Genomic DNA, 25710 nt, shown 5'->3' with positions numbered 1-25710 from the left:
CTAAGAAATTAATGGAAATTTGGAGTATTCTATGGTTATTATGGTTATTCTATTTGATATGACCAGAATGAGTTGAGTTGTAAAAACAACTGTCAGAAGCTTCATTTTTTTATTAGCCAGTACACATCCTTTTGACAGTGTACAGGTTTCAGCTGTTGTTTTATTGTCTACATTGTGATGTGATAAACTTTCACAATCAGTCATGGCTAGGCTTCGTGAATGAAGATTTTGGAAGGGCTCTACCCATGTTTGTTTCAAGCGCGTTGGTGGCTAAAAAGGCCGATACGAGGTAGGCATGTCCGGTTGGTATATTCTGCAAGGCACGATTCTTTCTGCACATCCTTTTGACAGTGTACAGGTTTCAGCTGATGCTTTATTGTCTACATTGTGATGTGATAAACCTTAGGGGTGCAATAAACAGACAAGCCACTTGAAAGTTGTGGTGCTCTTTTCTGCTCTGTGCAGTGTGTGTTGTTGGCTTTAACTCCCCCTTAGAACTGGTGGTCAAACCATGGCTTGTTTTTCCTCAAGAGTGTAGCAAGATGCTACACATAAGATGCTGAACTGTCTGGGTGAATTAAGGCCCGAAGAGCTATGCCACAGTTGTTTCTCTGACTGGAAATTGAGTGGCCAGATATGCAGTCTACCTTAAACTGTGAACATGTGGCAGAGACCTTAATTTTTGGGCCAGTAATCAGTTCTATCTAATCAGATTTCAAGCAAAACCTCCAATCTATTTTATTGGAGTTTTGTATTAGAACAGAAATTGATCTTAGCAGCTCTTCCTTGTTCCCTTGTACTTCTTCACTTGTGAGGGGAGAGTAGCTCTTTATATACCATGTTTTTTGGAACTGCTTTTTTACTACATGACCAAATAATGATGCCTCCTGCTGCAGCAAATTTTGTCTCCATACTGAATTTCTGCAGATGTATGCCTGTTCTCTTCTCACTTGCTTTCATGCCAGTATTCTAACTTGCATTCCTTTACTAGTGCCTTTTCTGGTGATGGAGATAATAAATGAACTGCCTAGGCCAGGAGCAATAAGTGTCACCATTACTTTTTCTTCTTTATGTAAATTTGGAAAAAGCTCTGCTTTTTCTTATTGAGACTGTGGAAATTTTTGAATGTCTGTATAAACTATCATGTCTCCATTATTTAATTATGCCTTTAGAGGGCTGGTGATATAATGGCTGCTAATTACAGGTGCTACCAAGGTTTCCTTCCTGATGTGAATTGGCTCTTGATTTTCTCATGTAACCTATGGTCATGTCTAATGTGTTACTGATTGCATCCTTTGACAACACTGCTTCTTGAAAATTACCTAAATTTTAGTTTCCTGCCAAGAAAGAAGAGCAAAATGCTATCATCACAAATTTTCCTGTTGTTGAACTGATAGCTTCTTGTTAAATAGTAGAAGGTTATGATTATTTATAAACGTGTTAGGACCTTTAGACTGGCATGTGAAATACCCCAAGAGACTCATCAGAACTACTGGACTAAGCAGAAAATATAGTAGGATTATAAAGTAGGCACAAAGTGGGAGGTGAGGAGGAAAGGCCAAGAAAAGCAAGCACTGGGTAAGGAAAATGCAGTAGGATTCTTTTTGTTGAATACTTGCATTGAATTTTGAATACTCACATTTGAATTTTGACTTTAAGAATTGGTGTCTTCCATTTCTCCTCTGAGGAGTGGTTTAGGAATGGTATTCCCCAATTGAGTGTATGGTGTTCTCTACCATCTACATCATGCCAAAATCCTACACCTTCCAACTATATACATATATGCACAAGCACAGATATTGTTTCCATAGTCATAGTCTGTCCCTCCAAGATGTCTGTTGAGTTCATTTGATCCATGACTGTGGGTTCTATCCATCCTAGATGTCTTCTAGGGCAGGAGAGCTGGTGTGCTGTTGGCTGGTTCCAAGCTGCATCAGGAGCTCACAACTGGTGTATCTACAGCAGTGTTCATGATAGTTATGGCATAAAGTGGCAGTGTCAGTCAGCAACCAATATTATACAATTCAACATTACAGACTGTTCTCACCCCCAAAAATTAAATCCCCTGCAGGTAAACATTGTGTTTCCCTATCCCTCTCCATTACCCAGGTCCTTGAGCAAAAATAATCCCATGGTTGGGTTTGCCTTCGCTTGAGGCAGAACTAATCCAAACTGTCTTCCTTTACACACTTCTTGTGTGTGCCACAGGGACTTTGTCCTCTTCTATGGTACATAGAGGTTCTGACTGAGCAAGGCCAGCTTGACTGGTAGAGCCTTTAGTGTCAACTAACCAGGTGGCCTTTGCTAAATGTAGATCCTAATGTTTGGAGGTCCCATGACCCACTGCTTTCAATGTGGCTTTTAACAGTCCATTGTACCATTCAGTTTTCCCAGAGCTGGTGCAGGATAGGGAGTATGATTTGCCCACTCAATACTGTGCTCCCTGGCTCGGGTGTCTATGGGGCTATTTTTGACACGAGTCCCATTTTACTACTCACTTCTTTCTGGGGTGTCATGTCACCACAAGACTTGCTTTTCAAGGCCCAAGAGTTTCCTGTGCTGGTTGTTCTTTCTCTCAACTCATGTACCTGTACTGCTATGGGTTTCTATTCCACTTCCTCATGTCCTCTCCATGGTCATGCAGATAAAACCATACCTGACTACTCCTTTTACCAAGCTATGCAGTGCGGAAAGAAGCCCTTCCCCCATCCACAGAAAATGACATGAAGGGCTATAGAATAACCTCCAAATCTTAGCCATACCACCTCTTGACTACTGCAAAAATTAACCCCGTCCTGGCCGAAACCAGGACAATACTTTAAGAATTCTATGTAAGAAAACAAAGACATAATAACTGAAGGAAAGACATATATCTTGTAGCTTAGGAGGGAAATTGATATCATTAAGTTTACATATATTATGGTTTTTGGCTAATTACCACCACAATCAGGATATTTGTTTATATTGGGTCATGAGTGACAGGGGGCTGCAGAGCACCCAGTGTGGGAGGAGGCCATGAACTGCCATGTGCAGTCTCAGCTAGCCCTGACATGGATGAAAACAACCCACAACGTACCAGAACCTCAACCTGTTGAAGCAGCACATAGTGCTGCTGCTTGGACATGTTTAAAGAAGGGCAATAGCTCTTGGGGGCAGGAGACACAGAAGGTGGTGTGGGAGGGCTCATAGGAGAATGCACAAAGGGAGGAGGCACAGAACAAGGTTCAGGGAGAAGCATATGGAAGGGAACATTGATGGGGACATGCTGAAGACACAGTCAGTTGAAAGGAGGCACTCCGTGTTGCATGAGGCACGCCTCTGAGGGGTCTGCAGCCCAGGACAGAGACATTCCCAAAGGAACTGGGCCTCTGGGTAACCTATGCCAGAGCACGGACACCCCTGAGGGGCCTGGGGCCTGTAGGAAATACAGGAGTAGGAGCACTCTGAAGGGCTGTAGCTCATGGAGAACAGATGCTGTAGCAAAGAAAGTGGAAGGAAACTTTCTGCACTGCCTATTGTCTCACTGCAACACAGAGGGAGGGGAAGTGAGGAAGAGGGAGGAGAGCTGATGACCTGCAGCTGAGCTTGTGGGAGGAAGAAACTTTCCCTAAGTGTTTAATTGTTTGTTGTCCTTGCTCCCCAATGCCTGAATCAGTAATTAAACATTTGTGTTAATTGTCAGTAAAACCAATTAAGTGAGATTACCCCAGTTGAGATTGTTTTGCCCGTGACAATGTCACAGAGATGTGGCACTCTGGTCATGAATTTTGGTGTTAAGTAATTATTGTAGTTTTTGAATTGGCCTAGGTTCCTCATAATTTTCATCCCAAAGGTACTTTTTGGTTGTAAAAATATGAACTGTAACATCTACACTATATTCAACTTGTACTTATGTGCTGGTGCGGCAGTTAACCCTTCAATGTATAAACATTGTAATAACTACCAAATGTTGCATTTTCCTGGCCACAGCTACAGGAAAACAGGCTGTTGATGGCTTAGTAGATGCAAATAGAGAATTTGCAATTGAATATTTAATTTGGGGAAATTCACAGGATCCCTAGGGCACAGAAGTTATAATTTGTGCAGATGTGACAGACTTGTTTTTTACTACTTTACTGGATTAGTTTAGGGCAGGATATCACCATTGGCGAATCAGAGCTCAAATCAGTTCAGCAGTTTAGTTACCTAGGTAGCCTCATCTCCTCGGATGCTAAGATTGATGGAGAGATAGACAACAGGTTAGCAAAGGCATACAGTGCCTTCAGAAAGCTTCATAAAAGAGTTTGGCGAAATAAACACCTGAAGAAAAGTACAAAGATCAGTGTTTACAGAGCCATTGTGCTGTCTACTCTCTTATACGAATCTGAATCATGGGTCATCTACTGCCACCACCTGCGACTCCTAGAACGCTTCCATCAACGCTGCCTCTTTACAATCCTAAACATCCACTGGTCAGATTATGTGACCAATACATCTGTTCTAGAACAAGCAGCAGTCACAAGTATTGAGGCCATGTTGCTGAGAACACAACTGCGCTGGGCAGGACACGTCTCAAGGATGAAGGACCACTGCCTCCCTAAGATCTTGCTTTATGGTGAACTCGCCACAGGCTGTCACATGAGAGGAGCCCAGAAGAGGAGATACAAGGACTCCCTGAAACAACATCTCAGCCTTGGCCATACTGATCAACATAACTGGTCTCCTCTGGCCTCCAATCGTGAGGTCTGGAGACACACCAACTATAACGCTGCTGATGCCTTTGAGAACGCACGCAGGATCACCCTTGAGGACAAAAGACAACGCAGAAAGAATCATGTCTTGCAAAATATACCACCTAAGGAGTCTTTCTACTGTGCCTTTTTCAGCCGGACGTGTCTATCTCGTATTGGCCTTTTTAGCCACCGATGCGCTTGTAACAAACATGAATAGAGCCCTCCCCAAATCTTTGTTCGCAAAGCCCAGCCATGATGACTCTTCCTTAAAATAGGTTTTTGAAGACTTTGGGTGATGATGAGAAAACAGTGATAACTGGGTTAAAATGGCAGTTGATGGTGCCAATTTCAGTTAGGTGTTTCTTAGCACAGCTCACTTTTAGACCTTTTTTGCTGTGGCTTATAACCTTGGTTATAACTTTTCTGTTAGGAATTTTCCTTGAGGCATCTTTGCTTCAAACAATTGTGTCTTGACTCAATAATCTAACAGCTTTATCCATGAATATAGCTAGCAAATACATAATTTACCTAAGCTAGATATGCAGGCAACATTGTCATATATGTTGCAACATATCCACCTTTGATGTTTAAATCTCTAAACACCAAAGATGTAAGTTATAGCTACAAGTTATGTAATTTCTGGAAGAAGTCAATTGCCACTCTGTCACACTAAGTTTTATGAGTTTATAAGTTTAGTATATGCTAAATGTGTTATGGTGTCCTAGTAACTTAAATCTGTAGAGACTGCTCCCTCTCACTATATGTATCTTCAGTTCTCTGAGCTCCCAATGATGACCAAATTCTGCTTGCAACATCCCAGTAGAGTAGGTGAAAATATTCTGCTTTCATTTGTTTTTACATGTTGGTACAGTAAATCTGACCCAGGGCACTGTGAGATGTAAGATTGCTCACACAACTGACTGGGGAAATAACTTTGTGTACTGGTATCCTTGATTTTATTTTTTTTCTTCTTCTTTTTTTTTTTCACGGTATAGGTTGAACTTAGTGTTATACAGTTGAAGTGGCGAAACACTGTAACAATAACACAATGAAATTAATCCCTCAGACTTTTCTCTTGTCAGAGCATAGTTGGTGTTGTATTTATTAAAGGAGTTACATAACTAAACCTTGAACAATGAGGAAAAACTAGATATAAAGTGGCTGCTCTCTGTCTTCAATAGAAAGTGTCTTGGAAAAAAATATGTCTTCTTGTCTAATAAAGTGGTCTGTAACAAAGCTTCAGTACAGTGAGAAGATCAACAGACTTTCATTTCACCAGCTTTTTTGTAATCAGAGTTCTTTGGTTAAATATTCTACAATTCTCTGCAACACCACAAAGTAAGAGTAGTTGTGGTTGCTGCAGTCAAATAGAAGTATTTAAGTCAGCATGTTTGTGTTGTAGGGTTTGTCTTTTTAGTTGTTTTTTCTTTTTATGTGATTACAATATGGTTGTAACTCTTCTAATACTGCCTCTTCCACTTTTACTTGATGTTTGCACCTTGTGTTTTCAGACTGGATTGACTATTTTGTTCATAATTTGGGGGGAAAAAAATGATACTAGCACAATGTTAATGTACATCTCTTTCCAAACGTGGCAATGGGTATTCTGTACATCATCAGAAAGATGGTGAAGGGAAGGAAGATTGATGTATCCCACAAATTGCGCATTCAGCTACACACAGATAAAGCAAGTGGCCCATCTGTCATTATGCAGATATTTCTAACCTGGACAATAAGGAAACAACTGTTGGCCACCAGGCTTCTGCTGACAGGTCTGCATGGGTAGTGCTGCTCTGGTTGTTGCATGGTTGGACATTAGGAAGAAATTCTTTACAGAGAGAGTAATCAGACATTGGAATGGGCTACTCAGGGAGATGGTGGATTCACCGTCCCTGGAGGTTTTTAAGATGAGACTGGATGTGGCACTTAGTGCCATGGTCTAGTAACCATGGTGGTGTTGGATCAAGGGTTGGACTTGATGATCTCAGAGGTCTTTTCTAACCTAGTTCATTCTATGATTCTATGATCTGAATTATCTTTGTTTCAAGAACTCAGTGCCTTGCTAGAATGTATGACTGCAAAGCCCATCACAATGAAAAGTAAAGTTGGACAGTCTGTGGGCCAGCTGAACTCCAGAGATGAGTTGACATTTCCAGTTGAACTAGAACACTACATGTCTTCAAGAAACAGTATGTGGAACCATCTCACAGAAAACTGAAATAAGACCCAACAGAGGTAGATTTATACTGATACTGCTCCTTACCTTAGGAACCTTTGGTACCTCCGTACCAAAGTACTGAATATCTTCAGGTTAGGCTTAGAAGCAAAAATCTGTGGTCTGTGAGGAGAAAATAAGATCTGTTTAAGTTTCATGAAAGGCCTATGAAGAGATGATTGGTTCTAATTGGCTCTCATTGGAGGACTGACATGGTCTACCTGCAGCCAAATGGCTCTTAGAGAGACGAAGAAGTATTTTGTCTTCATAAATAGTGAAGAACTCTCCTCTAAGTTTGTTTTTGCTGCTGAAGAGCCTGGTAACCAGTACAAAGAAAAGGAGGATAACTTGCAATTCAAGTGACAGTAATTTTGAAAAGTGGGGTTTAATCTGTGAAGCCATCAACAATGAGTAAATCTTGTTTTGCTTAGCATTTTGCTGTGCCTAGTTTTGGTCTGTAATGCAAATACACATGGAAGTTATAGAACAAACTGATAAACTGAAGGAGTATATTTGTAGCATAGTTTTAGGGGGCTGTTGGTGTACCTGTGCGCAGGGGGAAGACATAGATAATTCGCTACCTAGTCATCTCCAACTGTCTAACCATAAGGTTACAGATACAGTTGGGGATTTGTTTAAACAAACAAAGCCCCTTTCTATACATCTTGCAATAGTCATGAACCCTGTATCTGGAGTTCAAAGATCAATGAGGAGATTGAGTTCAGTCTGTAAAATTAATCTTTCTGAAACTGAAATGTGTGCACAGTTCCAGAACGCCAGTGTGCTCTTTTGTTAATTCTGGATTATGAGCGAAATTTCCTGTCTAACCCTGATTTCAGACACATTTGTCTGAATTTTCTGAAGGCATTTTCTGTTGGATATGCACAGGCCTGGAAGGAAGGAAACATAATTCATTTTTCACTCTGTTATTGAGTCAGCCGTTCACAAATCATTTCAGTCCTGTGTGGCTGAGTTTCTGATGTCTGCTTTGGTAATGAGTTCTGAGATGTCCAGAGGAAGCCTCTTTAGCAAGGAGAAAGTGTATCAATTATTTCTACTAATGTGTAGCATTTATTTGGAATTCAGATCATAAAGAGCTTTAGTGAAGCTGCAGCTTTGTAGGCAAGTGTAGAAGTTACCCATATATGATTCCTGTTTCTGTATCTAACTACATTTACTCTGCTCATGATTGCTTGATACATGCTTCTGGTTGGTGTGGTGGGAAAAAGAATCATCAGTTGTATTTTCACTCAGATTAGAAAATGTACCCAGTAATTACCTGTACTTTCTACCGATATTTCATCCTTGTTGCAGTAATGGAACCTGGTTATTTTTGCTTACTATTATGTAACCATTGTAATAGTGCTCAGAAAATGAGTTTCAGTAAGTGGCTGAAGCATTGAGAAATGTTGTTCCTGGTCTGCTTGTAGATTTGGGTCTGGGACAGGAATTTCAGATATATTTTCCAAGAAGCTCAGGGGCTAATTTTATAACTACTGAGTTATAAAATCTTGCTCCTAACTTGATGTTGAGTACAAGTCAGAATGTGAACTCCAAATGCTTTTGCTTCTCAGCTTCCTTGTCTGCGACAACAATTCCTCACTTGCGTGTCTGTGTTCCTCAGCTCAGATGGCCCTCATGAATGTGGGAGGACAGTGTTCAGCTTGGGAGAGGTTTGGTGTTGTCCTTAAAAACAAGGGCAAGGAACAAATTCCCAGGCTCACTGTAAAGACAAACAGTGCTGGAAATATGTGGATTAAATATCCAAAAATCTTAGGAAGTGTTGAGAAAAGGATAGTCTTCTACTATATGTGAATAGTCTTCAGCTGAAGGCAAGTCCAACCTCAACGAGAACTGCCAAATTTTTCCTTTAAATCCACTTATAAGGTTGAATCCTATGCATTTGAAACAGAAGGGGCTTGTTGTTTTTCGTCCCCCCTGAAAGGCAGTGTCCTATTCAGCATTGTCTAGGATGTTAGCACTAATGAAATAATTCATTCTTGATAAGCCATCTTGATAAGTTTGGATAAACTCTTAATTTATCTTTATCTTAGATGTTGCTTGTCTTTATTTAGGAACTAAAAATGTACTTCATCAGGCCTGCCAGCAGGAGGCATTAATTTCACTCCTGTAACTAAGGAAGGCACATGCTTGCTTAAATTGTTCCTCATGGAAGTCAAAGCATTACCACCAGTTGGCAAATAAGTAACTAATACATTTTTCTTTGGTTTTGTATTTTTTAGCTGGTGCCACATATATATTTGGGAAGAGTGGAGGTCTCATCCTGTACACCTGGCCAGCTAATGATAGACCAAGCACGAGGACAGACCGTCTTGCTGTGGGCTTCAGCACAACTGTGAAGGATGGCATCCTTGTTCGGATTGACAGTGCCCCTGGGCTTGGTGATTTTCTACAGCTGCACATAGTGAGTATAGATAGGCCCATGTCTATGCCAGACCTGGGTTTCTGTTACCTGAATTTGAAGAAAACTGTTACTCTAAAATAACATGTCATATTCTATTCTTTCTGTCTTCAGCACTTGTCAAATTAAACTGCCTTTAGTAGTTATTTAGGGTTTTGTAGAATTACCAACTGGGATGCACAGGGAACCAAGTCTTGATGCCAGAAGAAATTGGAGAGGGAAGGAACAAACAAAACAAAATACAAAAGCCTTAGGTGATTCAATAGCAGTAGGATTTATTTAAAAATTGAAGAAATGTTTTGCATCAGTGTTAATCTACTGTGGCATATGCACAGTCCTGAATACAGCTGAATTTATGGTGAAGTATTACTATTCTTGGAAGGCAAAGAATAAAAGGGAGTGATAGGGTGTTGTTTTTTTCCACACTAAGAAAGTTAAGTGAGAACTGAACAGATCCTCAAGCTGATACAGCTGATGCTTACTTTAGCAGGATAGTTCAAAAGAATAAGAATTTGGTGTTAGTGCAACATGGCTTTGCAAAAAGAAAATAGACTTTCTTGTGAGAGCTTGAGTGAAGGTGGCTTTAGAGAGAGTTGAATTATTTGAGAAAATAAGAACACTAGAACTGGAAACTTTTGGAGTTTGTTACTTTACATGATGCTTTGGGAGGAGAAGCTTTGTCTTCCTTTGAAAAGTAGCCAAGAGGTTTCCTAGAGGTAGAAGCTGATCATGTGACTCGATGTTCGCTTATTTCCCGTGTTTTATGCATTAATTTATAGTGGAAAGGGGCCATTTGCAAGTTTTGAATGAGCTGGGGAGTTGTTAACATTTCATGGAACCTTGAAGGTATAAGTAAACAGGGGGAATGCCAGGGGCCAAAACAGACCAAATGTGAATGACAAAGGGCCTTATTCTGCTGCTGGAGTTTGCCACGTTCAGAGTTGTGTTGAAGCACTGGGTATATTGCAGGATTGTTCTGAAACAACCAGAAACAAGAGTCAGGGCTAGTAGTTATTGCCAGCATTTTAAGTGGTTTTATTTTGAATCCTGTTGTAAAATTCAGATTCATTGGAATGGGTTAGCATATGGCCTTGAGCCATTAGACTGTCACCAATTCTGGTTAATATCTTTTGTGATATATTCGGATATTTAGTTTGTGTTTTCTGCTAGAATGAAAATGAGATCAAATCCTGGTGTATTTTTTAATAGAAAAACACTTTTTCCTGCTTTCTTAAAAGGAAAACAAAATGAACCCCAGAAGAGTTGGTAAAAGTGAACAGCGCTAAACATAATTGGTTGGAATTCCGTGACTCACATTAAGCAAAAGTGACTGGATATGTCTGAGCAAGACAATGTATATTCTTCAGATGTTATAATACAACATGTGTGAAATGCTATCAATTAACTGGAGAACAGTATTCCTGGCATGTGAGGAGAGGTGCAGAGATATAAATTTGTTAAGATCTTAGAAAAAGCCTGAGATGGGATCATGTTGCTTAGTGGGATATTACAGAGAAAATGAAAGTCAGGCTCTTCTTTGTGGTAGTCAGTGAAAGGAAGAGAGGAAACAGACATAAGAACTGAAAAAGACATTTTAACCCTGCATGAAGATAAGAACTTGCAAAAGGAGGCTTTTCAGCTTTAATGATGAAGGCACAGAGTTTTTCTCTATATCTTGGTCTCAAATATGTACCGTTCTCTATCCCTAAGTGAACATTGTAATAAGTGATTTTCAAAAAAAAAAATTATAACAAATTTTACTGAATAGACTGGAACAAACAAATTGAACCTGAGATGTAAGCATTCATTAAAACAAACAAACAAACAAACAAAATTGCTTTCTCTTTCCTGTCAGTTTTGTAAGTTTTTTTACTTCCTCCTCATGTGTTTTTTTCAAACTACTCTGCATGGCATGGTGCTAGTTTCAGATTATTTCAGCTACCTAAAGAAAGTCTACTGATTGTGGTTGATATTAATTCTAAAGGTTCTGTTGAATGCCTCCTTTGTAGTTTGGCCAATTTTATACCTGAAGGTGTTCACTAGTGGTAAATCTAGAACTAGTTCAGGTGTAATTTCTCTTGTTCTTTTGTGGCTAGGATGGATTAGAATGATTTGCCAGTCATTCATGAGGAACAAAGGCATGCTCCTGTGCTCTTCTGGGTATGGTATCAGTTCATCATCTATATCAGTAACTCTACCTACCTGTTCATAGAAAGAATGTGGTCTGAGACTCATGCTGCTACATGCAATAGAAAAGTTGCATAGAAACCTTTTAAGTGTTATTGACTTCTTGAATGTCTGTAAGACTTTATCTCTGGTTTATTGTTCAACATTGTAGAAGTGAGCTTACATCAGGATTATTTTGGAAAAAGTTGAAATCTGAAATTAAAGGTACATCTTTAAATGAGACTTAAAACGGAAAACCGTTTAGGACCTCTTACTTAGCAAATTGCATGCAAGCTTTCCGCGAGATCAAGATCTTTTGTAACAAACTCAGAACTACCACAGGCTTTGTGCTGTCATCTTCAAGGACTCTGTCTATCTTTCTTTCTTCAAAGCCTTCCATTAGGTGACTGTCACTTGTCAAGAGAAACGAAGCAGCATGGATCAAATTATAATACAAATATGGGATAAATAGATTTGTAAATCTGAGGTATTAAGCAGATCAAATTGATAATAAAACAAAAAGGTTTTAAAACCAGATACTTAAACCATAACGCAAATTATAGGAGAAAGAGAAAATAGGTATTAAAACGGGAAGTCTACTTTGAATATAATTTATTATATGTATATTTAGCAATTTGACTTTTTCAGGTACAATTATATTTAATAATAATAGTAATAATGAAAGTGACAGGAATTTTCCTGGAGGATTGTTGGGGAGACCTCTTCTGGGACCTTTCTAGATATTCCACTCACAGACTATATTTTGGATGCTGTTTACTGGATTTTGACCTCCTTACACTTCTCTGGGTGTTCTGTTGGTGATAACAAGTGACAAAAGCCACCTGATGATCATTGTTTTCTAATATGCATCACTAAAATAAAACTAATCCAAATGTCGTAGTATAGGCTATGGTTTATCAAGATCTGATTCTACTTGAGAGATTCTAAAAGTTGCTCATACTCCGCTAAGGAAACTTTTAAATAGTTTGTCTGCTTTTTTAATATGTTGTGTGTTGAAGTTACATATTTGCTTGTTTAATTTACAGTTGTTCTGTTTGGATTCATTTTTTAATTATGAGTCTTTCAGATACTGTGAAAATTTATTGACTAAGATATCTGTTTTATATGACAAAAAATTACAGCCTCTGAAACTATTTTCTCTCCTGATTCATAATGAAGTATAAAAGGGCAGCCCTGTAAAAATGGATGGCATACCATCCAGATCAATGTTGCTTATGAAGCATGAGGTGTTTGTGTGATTAGACTGTAGCAGATGGAATGAGAGTGTTGCTGGAGCATCAGCTCTCTCCTTATGATACTTTTTTTGTTTTCCTTACAATTCATTCAAAGTACCAAGTCCAAACCTGGGTCAGGAAATTGTCTTCCACAATGGATACTTAAAAGACTGTACATCTGAGTTGTGGTTGAATGTTTCTATATGTTCATTCACCCTACCCTACCACATCATTTTTTTTATGCTTTACAACATGCAAAACATAGAGATCAAATGAAGAGAGGAAGACAGCTTCAGGTGATGATGGGTATCATTCTTGTGATGACTGTATAGAGAGGAATCACTCATTCATGTGTGAGGCTGGTTTAGTCTGCATTCTTTCATTTTGTTCTGTATGCTAAACTGGCATCTAGCCTCTGGATGTTCAGAATGGTGGTGTGAGACTGGTCCAGTTTCTGAACTCCTTGTAAGAAGTAACCTCTAGGTTTGGGCAAAAATGTTTGTGATTTTGTGAGGAGTTTTACTTTAGTAGACCCAGGCTAGTGGACATATATCACATGGCACCAGGCTACAACTGAAAGCTGCAGAATTTGATGTAGATCATTCTGATTCTTAAGCAATAAGTGTGGGAAAAGTAAGCCTTCCTTAGTTAGAGATGGCATTATTAAAGGAGAATGAGTGTAAATGGAGGAAAATGTGTGTGTACGTTCAGCCAATTTGGTTTTTTTTTCAGTTATAATGTGATTGGCCAAAGTCTGTGCTTGGATTTTGCAGTTTTAGAGACAATTGTGGCTCCTCTGTATGAAGTTTCCTGGAGACTCCTTTCAAAACTGCAGTGACGTCATCTGAGCAGATACAGAAGAAGCAGACGATTTAGAATCAGGAGAAGGACAGACACAGGGTTATCCTTACCATAACCAGAGGGTGTATGATGAACAGCATAACTTAAGGGCTACTCTGAGATAATAACTGGAGGCAAAAAGTAATAGCAGTTTGTGTTTTACTTTTCTATAACCAAAATTTCTTCGATGCAAAATATTTCAGCCTTTCTTAGGCCAAATTCAAACTGGGTGTTAATAGTTACACTTTTATACCTAAGAAAGTAGAAAGAAGAGGTTTTCCTTAAGGCTAGCCTGCTTTGTTTTGCAAAGGCTATAGACTATGAAAAAAAGTGGGTGATTTGCCTCAGTCTCCTATCTTGTGTTTTTCTTTTTTTTTTTTTTAGCTGCCCTTACTGGTGTTACAGCTACAGTTTTCTTTTAAAGTGCTTCACCATGTTAGACCCTCATTTTTATAGAATTCTTAGTTTGTTCAAGTGTAATTTTTTGTGATTATAAATAATTTTACTCCGCTATATCTTGACTGTGTTTACATTGATGTCTCTTTGGAATAGCACTGTTATTCTTGCCTTTCCAGGCTTTAAAGCAGTGTAGAGTAAGTTTTTGATACAGTTTGATACAGTTCTTGGAGTATACAAGAAGTGGTTAAGCATCCCGTAAGCAGTTATCAGTTCCAAAGCGTTTAGTGCCCATCGTGCCTCATTTCATTCATGAAACAGCAAAGAGCTGTGTACATTTCTCCTAATTTCGTTTATACAAATTATGAGCCCCTACAGATTAGTATAAAACACATATTCAGTGAAAGATATTCTATACTGAAGCAATCAGTGGATCAGGAAATGGTGAAATGTAACAAAGGCTTTTTTCTTGAAGCAAGAAATTATTTACTGACAGCCTGGGTATAGGAGACAACATCTTGTATAACACATTTAGCTGAGGAAGTGAACAATTAATGTATGAGAGTTACTAGACTGCCTACTGGTAAGGAGAGAGAATTAGGATGACCTTGCAAGCAAAAGATTATATTGTCTGGAACCTTAGAAGGTCCAAAAACCCAAACTGTCTAAAGACTTTTTTTACCAAGACAAATCTAGCAACCAATCTGAGGGAATACTCTGCGAGTCTCCCGTGATTATTAACATATAAAAACTGTCGGAATGTAGCTTTCTGTTAGGAATAAGTTCTCTGGCAGAGACTTCTGAATATGCTCTCTTTAATAGGTGCAACCTGGGGATTATCATAAGCTTGAAGGCTTGAAACCATGACTGTTAGCCTTCTAGGCAAGATGGAAAACAAGCTGAATGAAGGGGTGGAAGATTTGTTGTGATTTAATGCTAGTATGCGAAGATCCAGTGGAGTCTCTATTTCATGTCATCACATATATCTTTTTTAAACATAGCTGTGATTTGTTAATTCTCAAAGTAATGAATAAATAGTTATTGGATGCCTTTAACCTAATTGAGGTTGTGTGCTATGAGATTGGCAAGATAGTCCTTATTTAAGATGTGACATATATATATACATATGCTGCAGAACCTTTGAAAGTATCCTACTTTCCCTTTCTGCAATGGAGTAGGTTTCTACTTGGACATGTAGGCCAGATAGAGTGCTGGTACCACAAGAATTGGGTGGCTTAGGAGACTAACAAGCATTGAGCTATTGCATGGCAAACAGGTTCTGAGGATCTTACAGAGCATATCACATCACAAGTGTTTACCTCCTTTCTGTAATTGTTTATGTTATTGAATGCAAGTTGTAAGTCACATCTTCCTTTTTGCTTAGGATAGCAGTCATCTTCAGCTGAGGCTTGCATCTTAATGGCACTCCATTTCTTTATGTTGATTGCAAGATATGACTTATGTGTATCTGTGTTAATCAACATTGAGGCAGATTAACAGCTTGCGTACAATCAGTTACAACTTTTCCTTAGACAGAAAAGTAATTTCTAGTTAATGGCTGGTTAATTTTTACATTACTTGAGCTTGTTCACAAGAGGGCAAAAGGCTGCCCAGAATTCTGGATTCTTGGGACAAGAGGGAAGTAGCTGAAAAAAATTAAGATTAATATGTAATTCAAGAACTGAAAACTATGAAACTGAGCAGATGACCAATGTATTGGTGGTATGGATAGCAAAGATATTTCCTTCACAAAACCCCTATCCAAAGGCATAACAGGCATTTCACTGAGAGATGCAAATCCATTTGCTGTCTCTGTTTAATAAGGTGTAGTGTATGCTGAAGGGGTTAATTTCTTGGTGCTTTGTGTATATTGGCGCTTTTTTTGTGTCTATCATGATGTATCTGGTTTACGTGATTTATTATTGAAGATATTTGACTGGAGGTGGTAAAATTACCTTAATGGTCCATGTGTAAGTTAAAAGACAAACCTCAATAAATTCAGAAGTCATTGAGTATACCAGCAGTGTACCAGAATTTGGAAGGGAACACAACTGGGACAACTAATCCAAACTGATGAAAGTAACATTCTGTACCATAAGGTGATGCGCCCAGCAAAAAAAAATTCTGGGAAAGGAAGAATAGGATGGGATGCTGGTGGTTTGAGGCCTGTGTCTTTCCAAGTAAGTTATGTATGTTGACGCCCCACTTATCAGAAGTGGCTCAACAGCTGCCTGTTGATGGGAAGTAATATGGCTTTGCTTCACTTATTAATTAAACTGTATTTATCTCCACCCACAAATTTTCATACTATTGCCTTTCCAATTTCCTCTCCAGTCTCACTGGGGAGAAGTAAGTGAATGAGCACCTGAGGGGGTGTGCCTTGTTACTGGCAAGAGTCAACCTGTCATGCATAGTCTTCACCTGGAAGAGGGCCTCTGTTCCTTACCAAGTACTTTGAAAATAATTAATGTATTTTAGGGTACTATATGCAGATCATCTGCACAAAAAAATGGAGCATAATATAGCTGCTTGCCAATTATGTCAGATTTATAGAATAAAAAATCCCATGGCAAATATATATGAATTCAGCATTGTTATTTTGCCTGATAGAGGCTATATCTGTGTCCCTAATCTGAGGTATGCACGTAACTGGCTGTTTTGCCAGCTGCTGTAAAATTGCAAAATATCCTGAATTTTTTATTCGGTTTTTAATGAAAGCATTCTATTTAAATACTCAATGATCCTGTCCCAAAATGCCCTCAGTCTTGTCCTGTCCTTTTCTAAACTCTTTGGGATTGCGGAGTCCCATGTGTTTGTTCATGCTGCATTTGTTGTTCCCTAGAGCGCAGGAGAATTAGTAAATGAAAACTAATTTGAAGAAAGCAAATGGACTTCCAGTTTTCAAGCCAAGTTTAAAGCGTGTTATTGTTACTTCTGTTTTTATTTTTAAAGGGTGATAAATAATCCATTTTTAATATATTTTAACTAGTTCACATCGTGCATAGGAATGATCCATTTATTTTTATCTACTGGCTTCGGAGAAGGAGTCTTTGTGGTAGGAGGTCATGAGTTGAGGCTTAACGTGTGAACATTAAGAAACTTCTCACCCCAGCGTGCCTGTTTGTGGCTGGCACAATTTGGCACGGTGCCCTATCAAGTTATGTCAGTGACCTTTTGTGCTCCAGTCCCTGCTTTGCTGCCAGTGCCTGTACCAGGTGTTTGAATGAATGTGCGTAGCTGAATGCAACGGTGCGGGAAATAGCGCGCTGATGTCCTGTGGCTAAAGATGATGGATTTTAGATCCCTGGCTCCATTCAGGCAGCATGGAAGCTCAGTGATTTGATACAAGGATTCATTAACTCCTCATTCAGTGGTGGTTTGTGCATAGATCCCAGTGCTTTTGCAGTTATCATTGAAGGTTGTGAAGCTGATTAGAGACATGGAAGAAAGAGCTGGTAGGGCAATGGTGTCATGAATCGTAAAATTTCTGGTTGGACCACAAGTTAGCATGATCACAGATCCGAAAATAATTTGGGGCATTTGGCTCTCAAAACTGTTAACTTCAGCTGGATTATGGAGACTGAAATTATGAATTGGAGGAGGTGGAGGAAGAATAAATGGGAAGTTACATTTGAGTGATTTTTTTGAAACCTGCCTTAAAGATATAGGCAAATTGATATGCTACCTTTGCTGATTTAAAAGCAAGAGCTTTGCTGTGTCAAGGAAGCAGTTTTCTACTAAGATGATCCTGATTTAGTGTAGTGGACAGAATTAGCAGCATTTTTCAGAATGCACACCTGCCCATTTTAGTGTTGTGCATCTTGTGAAATCAGACCCTAGTACTTCAGCCTAAGTACAGAAATAAAAAATTCTCTGCTAATTAGAAGTAAATATCTTAATGGGATTGCTTATGAGAAACATTCATCCCTAAATATAAAACCTCTGTTTAAAATAAATTCTGAAGCTTGAAATTTGTTAAATTTATACAGGTTTTGTCTGTGAATTGCTATTAGGTGTTAAATGATCATATCTCAGAGTATCTCACAGTGTCTATCCAAACACCCTGTTGGCAATAAATATTATGCTATAGCTTGTTCTTGTACACTGTATAAAAAAATTCTGTGCTTTGCCTGATATTTATTTTATTCTCTCCTGTGACTGTAATGTTCATGTACACTATGTCATCCAGGGCTATATTATATATCATAATTTCAGTAAAACTTGAGATGAATTGCCTTTACTGTTGTGCAGTAATAGTTGGGATTTTCACTTGGTCACACAGTCTTTTCAGTGACTGAATAAGCAAGGAAATACTAGGACTTTTTTGATACTGAGAAAATTTAGATTTTGCTTCTTAATGTTTTTCTTTTAAATACTAAATACAAAGGAATTGAAGTAATGTGAAGGTTTTTTCTTGCTGAATCAAAGGAAGAAACACAGACCCTCTCCAGTGAAGTTGTTTTATTGAAATAACCAAGGCTTGAAGGAGATAAGTGTGAGGTTTTAAGTGTTCATTCTGAAAAAGACTAAAAGAAACTAAAATCTAAATCTAAAAAAATCTAAAATCTATTATTTGTAAACTCTAACAATTGGCAATATAGATTTTTTGTCCTTTACTAGAAGCACCAAACTTACAAGCTTGTTCAGAACAGCCCATCTTCTGTATGCTTGGATAAATTGCACTAATAGGTTCTAAATTAAATCTGTTTGCAATTAAAGCCTTTATCACCTTCTCTATGGTGGCATCAGAAAAGTAAAATAAAATTTCTTGATCTTCATGTTAATGGGTAGCAGCAGGGTACGGTAATAATTCACTACACATTTAGACGTACTGAGTACTACTCAAAAGCAATTAAACAAGGGCAATTGTCAGTTTAATTTACCCTGCTTGGTATCTGATGTAACCTTCTCGTCAAAGGTTAACAACTGTTTTGTACTACATCAGCTATGGTGAAATTGATTGTTTCTCTATTAAGCCTCTAGGAAGAACATCTTAAACAGGAACATATTATTGAATCCTACTACAAAAAACAAACAAACAAACAAAAAACCCCCAAAAACCCACCACCAAATCAAACCAAGTTGATCTAATCCAAGCAATGTTACACATTGTTTGCACTATGACTTGAATTTTATAAGGTTTCAAAACTCAATTCAGAAAAAAGATAACTTGCTAATGTGCAGTTGACTCTGAGATGAAAATCAACTGTTCTGCAGAACATGAAAGACTAGTTCTGCACAGTTTTACATGGGAAATGAAAGGCAATGCTGCTTTTTCCTATTCTACCAGGAGACTGCAGAGACAATTTTGAGGAGAAAATACACTGAACTGGACTTTGGCTAGTTCTTATGAGTTTCTCTTAGCATTATTTTTCCAGAAAAGTTCCTATTGAGATACATTGTCCTAGTAGTTATTTTAAAGTCAAAAAGATACTTCTGCATGTAACTTTAAAGGAGCTATATAATCACAATAAATCACAATATCTCTTTAAAAGGTAAACATGAGCAAGCTTATAGAATGAGAAAATCAAGGCTTTAGAGATTAAATGATATGACTAGAGATATTGCCTCAGAACTGAAGCTGGCTAGCTCTGAATGTTCATCTTTTCTTAAATCAGAAGTCTTTGCAGTGCTCCCTTCTTTCCCCTGAGAGAGTGGTTCAATACCAACAGCTGGGGGAGGGTAGTGCCCTTGGAAAGCTGCTATTGCCAACATCTCCTGCTATTGCCCACACATCTGAGAACCCATTGTACAGCAGCAGGTGCTGTGTAGTGTTGTTTTTGTTGTTGTTGCTTGTTTTTCCTCTCTATTTAAGTGTGCATCTAGCCTGAGCTTGCTTAGCTCATGTGTTGTTGGGATCAAGGCAGAAGTGGTATTATTTGTGCTAATAAGCCTCTCCCATTAGTTAACCTTTCAGTACATAAAGCGTGATTGAACTGAAGGATTCCTGCTGGTTTGAAAGGCTTTTATGTTAAATACATGATAGAAGCATTTTCCTCTTCCATCTCCTTATGTAAAAGAAGTGGGGTACTGGGAATGGGGAGGCTGCAAAGACTTCGACAGTCTGAAAGCCAGTTGAAGTAAAGCTTATGTAGTGTGAACATTCTCTTAAATATCTTGGCATATCTTTTTTTCTGCTACATTTAATTTCTTGGTGCTTTGCTTAAGCAATTTGTAGCCTACAGAAAGAGACTGACTGTGTCATGTAACTAGTATAATTTGGGCCAGTGTAAAGCATCAGCCAAGCATGTTTTTGTCTATACCTGATAACCAAATATATTACTAGCTCTGACTGTCCAAATTTACTTTCAGTGCACATAACCCTCGTTTCAGCTTATTCTTTATTCTTGTCTATTACTGATGTTAGGAGTGCAGTTTCTGGAAACTGGGTAATACCAATCATTAAGACTGACAAAGAAAAGTATCTAATACCGACTCAGGCTTCCTTTGCTATCTTATCATGTCTCTTTATTCTATTATTTTCAAACAATCTCATCTAAAATCCAGTACCACATACATGATTTCAGGTTTTGGATCATTAAACCCCTTCAGTATGATGCTGCTCAGCCTTAAACAGGTAGTGGGATTAATCAGTTCTGTAGGAAACCATATAGTGCTTCTCATATACTATCTTAACTAGTGATAGGAATGAGATCCTCTAACTTTGCAGACATTTCCCCTTGTTTAAGGGGAGAGGATTGTCTGTCTTTGGGTGCATTGCTAAACAACTTTTACAAATATTCATGTTGTCAGCAGATTATCCTTTCACAGAAGGTATATTGTATCCTAAATATATTCAGAGAGACTAGGCCCTCAATGGACGATGATCTTTTCGTATGACTGAGGTGGGAAGTACATGCTTGAGCATCGTCGATTGAAATAACTGTATCTCCTCTACAGAACAGAGAGATTAACACAGCCTTTCAATAGTAGGCACTGGATTTGCTCCTGTAATGAGCTGGGCAACATGTGGAAAAAAATTGGTATGTGCCAAAAAATATTTAAGCTATTGGACTAGTGGGGTGTCAAGGACAGGTAGGGATTCCCTTTGGGTGCAGTTTTTTGGGGGGTGATGTACCAATGTACTGAAGAGTTGGGCAGGAGGGGTCATTTCAAGAAGGAAATGTGTGTAAATTTATACTCCACAGCATCCATCGCCCCAGGGAGTATGGGACTGTAAGCACCTTTCTGTAGATAAGGGTTTTGCAGAACTATTACATTCAATCACTGCTAAGACTTGATTTCACACCCTTAAAGTTTTGGGATAGTTTTACAAGAGTAATTTAGTCCTTTTTTTTTTTAAATACTGAAAGTATTTTCCTGTGATATGTTAAAATCTAGCTGTATTAATTCAGTTGTGAGACTGGATCATTTTCTTCTTGTATTTATTACTTTGAAGAACTTGTATGTCCTTGTGTGTGGGAATCTTCTCTATTTCTTTTAAGGAAAAATGTAGTTCTTACAGTTGTGCCCTTGCACCATATTCTTGTCTTCTCTCCTCTGTGTTTCTGTTAAGGGAAGGAGGTTGTGGTTTGTCATTTGTATTTCTTTAAAACTTAACTTTTGCAGAACCCGATTAACTACAGCCCTCCTACAATGGTTGCTGTTAATTACCATAATTTTTTTTTGAAGGAGATTAACTCAGTTTTCATTGGAGTCTGTAGGTAAAAAGGCATATGGTTCATAACTATCTTACATGTTAGAAAATTGGTTTGCTTGAAATAGGTTTAAAAATCTTCATTAGTTTTTCTTCTGATCAGAATTTATTTCTTGTACTCCCTTTCTGATGGAAAAAATAATTGTTTGGTTTTGGGGCTCCACAAATGGATGAGATTTTCAGGGTTTCTGGCTGGGCATATTAATTTAGGAACACAGAACAGGGAAGGGACTATGGACTGTCAAGTCCAGCCCTCTACCCTCCTAGGCCGCTGCACCATGTCCTCTTTTCTGGTTGTATCAGGTCTACCTCGTCCATTCTGGTTTTCTGGTTCTGCTATTTCTCTTGAAATGCTCTCCTAAAATAAATTTTTCCCTAGGATTCTAAAGTTCTTTTCAAGCCTATATGTATTCATACACATCAGTTTAACCTTCATTTTTTTTGTACCAATATTGCCCTTCAGCTCCTCTCTGGTTTTTTATGTTTACCTGTCAGCAGCTTTTACAAAGAATTGTATTGCCTGAGCTTTGTCTCAGCAACTCCCCACCAATTCCCCCAGGCTCTTCTGATCTATCAGTGTATTATAATGGGTGCCCATAGATATAGTCCAGGACTAATGTAAATTCAAACATACAAGTCCACAAGTTGCAGCTGCAAGCAGGTTTCACTGCTTTTGCACCTGAATGTTCAGCTATGTTCGGGAAGATTTGTTCATGCAGCTGCAGCACTAAATAAGCATTGTTACTTTCTTGGGTCTTTACAAGCCATCTAGGATATCTTTGATTCTGAGCTTGGTTGGCTGTGTAGACCCAGCTTGATGCATCTGCACACAGATACCATCCAATCACATCTGTTTCAAAATCCTTTTATAGCAGTAGTGTGATCAGTTTAAGTTCTCAACCAAAGACTCTCGGTTCTTTTCCATTGTGGTGGTGTTCATCATAACTTTAATAGTTAGTACATGTAATTCTTTTTTTAGAATTTATTTTTCCAACTTTTAGTGGCAGCTGGTATTAAATGATAATGCTGGCTTAGAAGGCCGAGGGCCTGTGCTATGGTTTCCTGTTGTCAGTCTAGGAAAAAAGTATTTTGACACATTAGATGGCATGTTGGCTCAGTTTATAAAACCTTTATCAGAGAGAGGACATCATGTGAGATGTAGTCTGGAGCCTTGCAGTGATTCTCGAGATGGTTATTAATGGGCTTGTGAACTTGTGACTAGAGTGGTAAATCTGGACTTTGAGATAATTGAAAAGACATCACTTGTAATGTGAACAGCTGAGGGATGATCATTGCTCTTTGGGGACAGAGGGTAATACCTTGTTGCACACGATTTTGAAGTGAGACACCCAATATTGATCTACTTTGACCATGTCTTAACATGCCTTGATCAGTTGCACAGTGCATTTCCTGCTTGCCCTACTCCTATCCCCCTCCTCTCAGAAGAGCTATTTGTAAGCAGACACATTTAATTTCCTTAATGAAAAACAGATTACAAAACTGGATGTGAAAGAAGTATTAGCTAGAAAAATGAGAGATTTATAGAGGCACAGGGTAAAAATGCAGAAATAGGCAAAAGTAGGAATGTGAGCTACTTGTCACACTTTATTTACATATTGCATAATGCTTTCAGTATTGTTCTCTGCATAACACCTGGTCTTAATCTGACACACATTTTAGTTAGAAAGTGATGTTAATCCAGTAGATTTCTTGATATTTCTACTGTGAGATGTATGTGGTGCCTGATTCTCATTTCTTTCTTTGAATAAAACATTGTCTTGAGCAAAAAGGGCAAATTCTAGTTTTTACATGGCTTCTAAACATATCAAGGTTGAGGCAAACTTTTATTTCCACAGAGGAATTATGAGTATACAATCCCTTCACTAGCATTCATGAAATTAATAGAACCATAGATTATCCTGAGTTGGAAGGGATCATCAAGTCCAGCTCCTGGCCCTGCACAGGACAACCCTGAGAATAACACCACATGCCTGAGAGCATTATCCAATGTAGTATTTGACTCGTGATGCATCTCTCACTGAAAGAGATTCCTGATTTGGAGCTACCCATGAAGGTGCTGCTCAGCACTGTTGATAGCCACTGTATAGTTGCTGTTTCTTTGAAAATGAAAGAAAAAAAATAGTTAGCTTCTTACAGAAGCTTTTTGCCTTTCACATTTGCACTTCTGTGTCAAAAGGTACCCTTTTCCTGGGAGAATGAGTTTCACTGCTTCTTTCCCAGAATTAATGATACAGTAAGTGGTTTGGGGGTTAGGAGGTCACTCATATCACCTGGGCAAGGCAAAGTCCAAAGAATACATCTGAGCTAGTAAAGAGCTCAAAGCTTTAGCTGCTGAGCATTGTTCAGTGCTTTTTTAGAAGTCATTAATTTTTAAACTCGATGTGGTTTATGTACTGTAGAACAACTAGAACCTTTTGTTTTCATGCTTCCTGCCTATTGGAGTAGGTGACAAGTTCCTGAAACCAGGCAAATATGAGGCAGAGTGAGTTCATCTGCAGGGTGTTGCTCTCTGGCAAGATTGTCACTTTCTGTCTTTCGTCAAGTATGATGCTTAGTGACATTGACTCTTCTCACTTGAAGTATATTTTTGACAAATGGAAGAGTAGAAGAGAGAAAGTTGCTCTTGTCACTTGCTTAAAATGAGAACAAAAAAAATTACTCCCTGCAAAATTTGGTACCTTTGGTTTATCTTGCCTGGACTAAAGAGCCTGTGGGCCACTTCACTGCTAAACCACACTATCTTAGGCATATAAATTAGATAAAGAGATGACAGGAAGCCCTACTATTGGGAGAAAAAAGAGAGGGGGCTATGCAGCCATCCAAATTATTACATCATGTATGTAAAATCATGTATGTAAAACCATGTATTGAGTGTAAATGTGGGCAAGGTGGAAGCTGCAGGGTGGCCTCTGTGGGACAGGACCAGGGTTTGCCCCATGTTAGACTCAGCTGGCTCCAAAATGGACCCACTGCAGGACACAGCTGAGCCCATCAGCCAAGCCAGTGTCAGCTGTGGAAGAGCATTCAAGAAAGGGCAGAAAAAGCCAAGAAGGGGATGGAGGTTGAGGAAAGGGAGATAAACAGCAGAGGTAACATCAAGGTGAGAAGATAAGGAGGTGTTCCATGGCAGAGCAGATATTCACTGCAGCCTGTGGAAGAACCCATGCTGGAACATGGACATTCCAAATGGAAATGGCCTGTGGAGACCCAGCTCTGGAGTAGAGCAAAAGTGAAAGAAAGAAGGACCAGCAGACAGAAACTACTGTGTACTGACTGTAATCCACCCCTTGCACATTTGTTGGCTCACTGAGGGGACTGAGCAAGAGCAAGAGTGGGGGACAGGAATCTGCAGTGAAGGAGTCAACTTGAACCTGGGAAAGGGAGTGGAGAGGTGGTGTCCCTCTGTTTTAATGTTTGCCTTTTTGTTTCCTGCTAACCACATCAGAAATAAATAAATATGCAATAACTTGTAGTAAAATAATTTCCCCAGCTGCATCTGTTTGGGCCACAACAGTAATTGGTAAGTGATCTCCCTCTCTTTTTCTTGACCTATGAGCCTTCTTGTTCCTGTTCTCTTCAGCTGAAGAGAGGACAAACTAGAAAGGAAATTGAGCAATCAGCTGGGTGGGAGTTTGGCTGCCAGCCAGATCTAAGCCACCACCAACAATCAGTGGGACAGTTTTCTGCAAATGGGAGACTAAAACTCCTTTAACTCTTTTTTTTTTGTAAACCTCAGTCTGGCATGCATGAAAGGGCTAAATTTGACCCTAGCTTTGAATCTAAAACGTCAAGATAGCTAAAGATGTCTGCCTTAAAGATAGTAAATTTAGTCTTCAAGGTGTCATCGCTGCATCTCATGCTGGCTGGGTCTGTGCTGCTTCTTATGATTTGTGCCTCCTGCCTCCCTTGCTGTGTCAGAGCTGTTTGTTAGTAGAGTATGGATGGTGTGCTTGGAAATGGGTTATAAGGACTAACCCATAGATTATAGAAAAATTGAGAAGAAGCTATGGAATATAACTATAGTCATTTAGAGGTTTAAAAGAATA

At 38.8% G+C, this 25710-nt stretch overlaps 1 protein-coding gene across 23 annotated transcripts in view; it reads left to right on the top strand.

Moving 5' to 3' along the window:
• Positions 1–25710, top strand: part of NRXN3 (neurexin 3) — a 1012014-nt gene that overhangs the window by 747540 nt on the left and 238764 nt on the right. For all 23 annotated transcript variants that reach the window (XM_027638371.1, XM_027638372.1, XM_027638389.1 and 20 more), the window contains one exon: positions 9171–9352. In XM_027638371.1, coding sequence (XP_027494172.1) covers positions 9171–9352 — 182 coding nt within the window. The remainder of the gene's footprint in view (positions 1–9170; positions 9353–25710) is intronic.

This window comes from Corapipo altera, unplaced genomic scaffold, assembly GCF_003945725.1.
Source record: "Corapipo altera isolate COAL_440 unplaced genomic scaffold, ASM394572v1 23, whole genome shotgun sequence".
Taxonomy (NCBI): Eukaryota; Metazoa; Chordata; class Aves; order Passeriformes; family Pipridae; genus Corapipo; species Corapipo altera.
This window is presented reverse-complemented; position numbering and strand designations above follow the sequence as displayed.